A 5,000-nucleotide genomic window follows, 5' to 3' on the forward strand; every position below is an offset into this window, starting at 1 on the left:
AAATAAAGTTCACATTGTTACCTCCCAGTCTGCTGCAAAGAAAGCGGCTTCACCACATCATAATCTCCAATAAAACGTCGCTACTGTTCGGCTTTATGTTTGTCCCAACGAGGCCACCGGAGCGGCGCCTCTTCCGGTCACGTGACCACAACACGGAGCTCCGATTTTGCCGCGAAAACTGAACCGACGCGAGCAGCGAGCGTCACTGGTTTCCCGGTTAAATTGAGATTTTACTTAATAAAGTGTGTGTCAGTGTGTGTGTGACAGTGTGTGTGTGTCCGGTGTGTGTCCGGTGTGTGTCCGGTGTGTGTGACAGTGTGTGTGTGACAGTGTGTGTGTGTCCGGTGTGTGTGACAGTGTGTGTGTGTGTGTGTGACGGCGTCGGGATGTTCTGTGAGAAATCCGTCGAGTTGATCAGAGAACTTCACCGGATGGCCGACGGACAGCTGCCCGCTTTCAACGTGAGTCAGCCCCGTTCAGCAGCGCAGAGCTTCATTCAACAATCTGTCATTTTAAAGTTTTCCCGGTTATCAAAACACTCCGGCGGAGAAATGTTACCGACGGATGTAGATAGAAGAGTTCGGCACTCGGTCACATTTCGGCTCAAACCAAACCCACCAAACTACAGTTATTACAGTTATTACAGAGAACAAACTACCGACTGTCTCAGCAGGTTTACTACAGGGCGAAACAAAGCAACGTAAAAGAGTTAATATTCTTCAACATTTAATGCTGAGTCATCCACCTGATGTTAGTGTTACTATAAATGTGTCTGATCCTGGTCTACGTATTATAATAATAATAATAATAATTAAAGCTGCAAGCAGCGTTGAGCGGGACCTCGCACTCCACGCAACTTGGGGCGTGCTGCGGCCGCTTTGCATGCCGTCGTTACACGTGCGGACCAAAACATGACATTTCACGTAAATCAGCTCAAAATCTCCACACAGCGCTTACTTCCTGTTGCGGGTAGGTGGCGCTATCACTATGTCTTAATATTGTCATGTAGACAAGTTCAGGGCAGGACTGTTGTAACACACCTTAAGTTTCATTGAGATTGGACCACGTACGCTGAAGTTACGAGAACGTGTTCCGGGCGAGACTGTTACAGAATATATGAAGTTCACTGGAGATTGGACATTGCACACTGAAGTTATGAGTGCTATTTCATGGCGAATCCACTGAATTCGACAAGTCGTCACCGGCACGGTCCTTTCACGTGACGCAGCTCAAAATCGTAACGCAGCCCAAAATCGCCACGCAGCGCTTACTTCTTATTGCCAGTAGGTGGCGCTATCACTATGTCTGAATATTGTCATGTAGATGTGTTCAGAGTGGGACTGTTATCAAACACGTGAAGTTTCATTGAGATTGGATCATGAACGCTGAAGTTATGAGGACGTGTTCAGGGTGGGACTGTACACTGAAGTGGAGTATAGCACAACTTTTAATCATGAATGTCTTTAGATTGCGCTGATTAAATTGGAAGTTGATCCGATAAATTCCCTAGGAGGAGTTCGTTCAAATACAAGGCAGAAAATCACAGAAAATGAGCACGGAATGCAAAATGGCTGACTTTGATGCCAAGCCACGGACACGCCGTTTGATGGAATGTCGTAAATAGCACAACTTTTAATCATGAATGTCTTTAGATTGCGCTGATTAAATTTGAAGTAGATCCGATGAATTCCCTAGGAGGAGTTCGTTCAAATACAACGCGAAAAATCACAGAAAATGACCAAAAAAATCTAAATGGCTGACTTTGATGCCACGCCACGGACACGCCCTTCAACGTACATGCACAAATAGCACAACCTTTAATCAGAACCATTTTTTGAGTGTACTCACAAATTTTGAAGCAGATCTGATAAATTCCCTAGGAGGAGTTCGTTCAAATAAAACGCGAAAAGTTCGCCTAAAGTGAAACTTTAAATCAAAATGGCCGACTTCCTGTGGGGTTTGGAGTATGGGTCCAAGAGGCTTTTTTGTACGTCCTGGCATGTTACACGTGCCTACCGAGTTTCGTACATATCGGTGAAACGTGGCGCCGGGGCTTCTGTTTTTTTATCCTGTAGGGGGCGCTACACACATGACGAACACGATTTTTGGTATGTGAGCTTCAGGCACTACTCTACACGTGCCCTGTGAATTTCATATTAATAACTATTACGGTATTCGCACAGTGATTTACCATGCCAAAAGAGCGCCACCTAGTGGCGTATTTAGTTTTTCCTTTTTAAGGGAGCCTCAGGGAGCCAGGGGGAAGCAGCATACCAAGTTTCATCTTAATCACATATACCGTTGTAGAGATATAGACTTCTTCATTTTAAAGAGCGCCACCTAGTGGCAATGGCCTGAAAATGTACACCATGCTTAAGGAAGACATGTTGAACTATGGACCCAAGTTTGGTGTCAATCGGACATACCAATGTGGAGAAATGGTCCACTTCCTTTTTGACGAAAAATCTACAGGAAGTTGGAATTTTATAGCGTGCTTATTTTTTTAAATTTCAAAAATGTTCAAATTAGCCTTTTTGCCAGGGCGGTCCCCAGGTAGTAGGTGAAAAATTTCGTGTGAATCGGAAAAAGCGTTTAGGAGGAACACTTAAAAGTAGTTTATGGACATTTTGCGCTCTAGAAAAAAAAAATTCTAGGCGGAAGTGGGCGGGGCTTATATGGGGAGATTCAGCTCCATTCACCGAACACGTGGATGTAAGTTTTTTGAATGTGCGACAAAGTATGCAGAAGTTATTAGCCTTAACGTATTTTTTATGATAGTAGCGCCACCTAGTGGCAGACCCGAAAGCGACGCATGTAATATCCCCATTTTCACCAGGCCTGATCACTTTGCCAAATAAAATTGACTTTTCGTCTATGTTCAGGGGGGCAAAAATGCAGTCAATGGGGGCTAAAAATAATAATAGGTAAGAAGAAGAAATCGAGCAAAAACAATAGGGACCTCCAGCGGTCGCTTGCGAGGTCCCTAATAATAATAACATGAAAGGAAACATAAAATCGGCAGAATTGTGAATGGAGTTCGGATTGAACGTCTGACTTTAATGTTTGCAGGAGGATGGACTCCGGCAGGTTCTGCAGGAGATGGAAGCTCTTTATGAACAGAACCAGACTGATGTGTGAGTCCGGACTTTATACGATGTTATTATATTATGGGATAATATGAGTAAAGTTGCAACAGTGTGAGATATTAATGATAACCGGCTGCAAGTGAATGTGTCTGTAACAACAGGTTTATTATAGAGAGATCACGGTTTAATGATATACATATACATATTATTAGGGACCGAGCCAGTATGAACTGGAAGGTCTCTATTGTTTTTCCTTCGTTTATTATTATTATTATTATTATTTTTAGGCCACTTTAACTGCGATTTTGAGCCTTGCGCATTTACACACTCTCAATTTTATTTGGCAGATTTGTGAAGCCTCATTTAACTTAGAGATTCTATGCGTCACATGCGGATCAGCCAGTAGGTAGGACACTAGGTGGCGCTGTTTCGGCCGATTTTGAAAGGCTAATAACTCCCGCATAGTTTGTCTCACATTCAAAAACCTTATATCCACGCGTTCGGTGAATGGGGCTGAACCTCCCCATATAGGCCACGCCCACTTCCGCCTAGATTTTTTTTTTTCTAGAGCGCAAAATGTCCATAAATCACTTTTTCGTGTTCCTCCTACACACTTTGTCCGATGCGCACGAAACTTTGCACGTTTCATCTGTGGACCGTCCTGACAACAAAAGTAATTTGAAGAATTTTGATATTATAAAACATAAGGAAGTTATAAAATTAGCACTTCCTGTTGATTTTTCATCAAAAAAGGAAGTGGACCATTTCTCCACATTGGTATGTCCGATTTACACCAAGCTTGGGTCCATAGTTCCCCATGTCTTCCTTAGGCATCGTGCACAATTTCAGGTCATCACCACAAGGTGGCGCTCTTTAAAATGAAGGAGTTTATAGCTCTACAACGGTATGTGTGATTAAGATGAAACTTTGTATGCTGCTTCCCCATGGCTCCCTGAGGCTCACCTAAAAAGGAAAAAAAATCACGCCACTAGGTGGCACTCTGGTGGCAGGGTAAATCACTGTGCGGACACCGTAATAGTTATGAATATGAAAGTTATTGGGCACGTGTAGAGTGCTGCCTGAAGCTCACATACCAAAAATCGGGTTTCTCGTGCTTGTAGCGCCCCCTACAGGATAAAAATAAATCAGCCCCGGCGCCACGTTTCACCGATATATACGAAACTCAATAGGCATGTATAATGTGCCGGGGCGTACAAAAAAGCCTCTTGGACCCATACTTCAAATCCCACAGGAAGTCGGCTATTTTCGTTGAAAATTTGCACTTTTGGCAGCCATTTTGTGGTCATTTTGACCTTTTGGGCTTCTTTGTGAACTAACTGCTCCTAGGGAATTTATCGGATCTGCTTAAAAATTGGTCAGTACAGTCAAAACATGGTGCTGAATGAACGCATTATATTTGGTGACTGTACGTTGAAGGGCGTGTCCGTGGCGTGCCCTCAAAATTGGCCATTTTGAACAAATGTCACACTGTGATGTCATTTTGGCATTTCAGGGCTTCTATTTGAATGATGCCCTCCTACAGCTTCTATCGGATCTTCTTCAAAATTGGGCAGTCCAGTCACAACATGGTGCTGAATGAACGCATTATATTTTGTGACTGTACGTTGAAGGGCGTGTCCGTGGCGTGCCCTCAAAGTTGGCCATTTTGAACAAATGTCACACTGTGATGTCATTTTTGCATTTCAGGGCTTCTATTTGAATGATGCCCTCCTACAGCTTCTATCGGATCTTCTTCAAAATTGGGCAGTCCAGTCACAACATGGTGCTGAATGAACGCATTATATTTGGTGACTGTACGTTGAAGGGCGTGTCCGTGGCGTGCCCTCAAAGTTGGCCATTTTGAACAAATGTCACTCTGTGTTGTCATTTTGGCATTTCAGGGCTTCTATTTGA

At 43.5% G+C, this 5,000-nt stretch overlaps 2 protein-coding genes across 17 annotated transcripts in view; one reads left to right on the forward strand and one right to left on the reverse strand.

Annotated features, from left to right (window-relative positions):
- The window catches only part of abhd12 (abhydrolase domain containing 12, lysophospholipase), a 12,008-nt gene extending 11,865 nt beyond the window's left edge, over window positions 1–143 (reverse strand). Inside the window, exon 1 of the mRNA XM_051395808.1 lies at window positions 22–143. The gene's annotated coding sequence lies outside the window, so the exon portion shown is untranslated. The remainder of the gene's footprint in view (window positions 1–21) is intronic.
- A 33-nt stretch (window positions 144–176) lies between these two features.
- Window positions 177–5,000, forward strand: part of gins1 (GINS complex subunit 1 (Psf1 homolog)) — a 9,099-nt gene continuing 4,275 nt past the window's right edge. For 13 of the 16 annotated variants that reach the window (XR_007884155.1, XR_007884150.1, XR_007884152.1 and 10 more), the window contains exons 1-2: window positions 299–461; window positions 3,070–3,134. Coding sequence is in view for 3 of the 16 variants with exons in the window: in XM_051395813.1 (XP_051251773.1) it covers window positions 387–461; window positions 3,070–3,134 (140 nt within the window). In the remaining 13 variants the exon portion in view is untranslated. Of the gene's footprint in view, window positions 462–3,069; window positions 3,135–5,000 lie in introns of all 16 variants that reach the window. The other 3 variants (XM_051395813.1, XM_051395814.1, XM_051395815.1) reach the window with 3 other exon arrangements.

The sequence above is a fragment of the Dicentrarchus labrax genome, unplaced genomic scaffold (assembly GCF_905237075.1).
Source record: "Dicentrarchus labrax unplaced genomic scaffold, dlabrax2021, whole genome shotgun sequence".
Taxonomy (NCBI): domain Eukaryota; kingdom Metazoa; phylum Chordata; class Actinopteri; family Moronidae; genus Dicentrarchus; species Dicentrarchus labrax.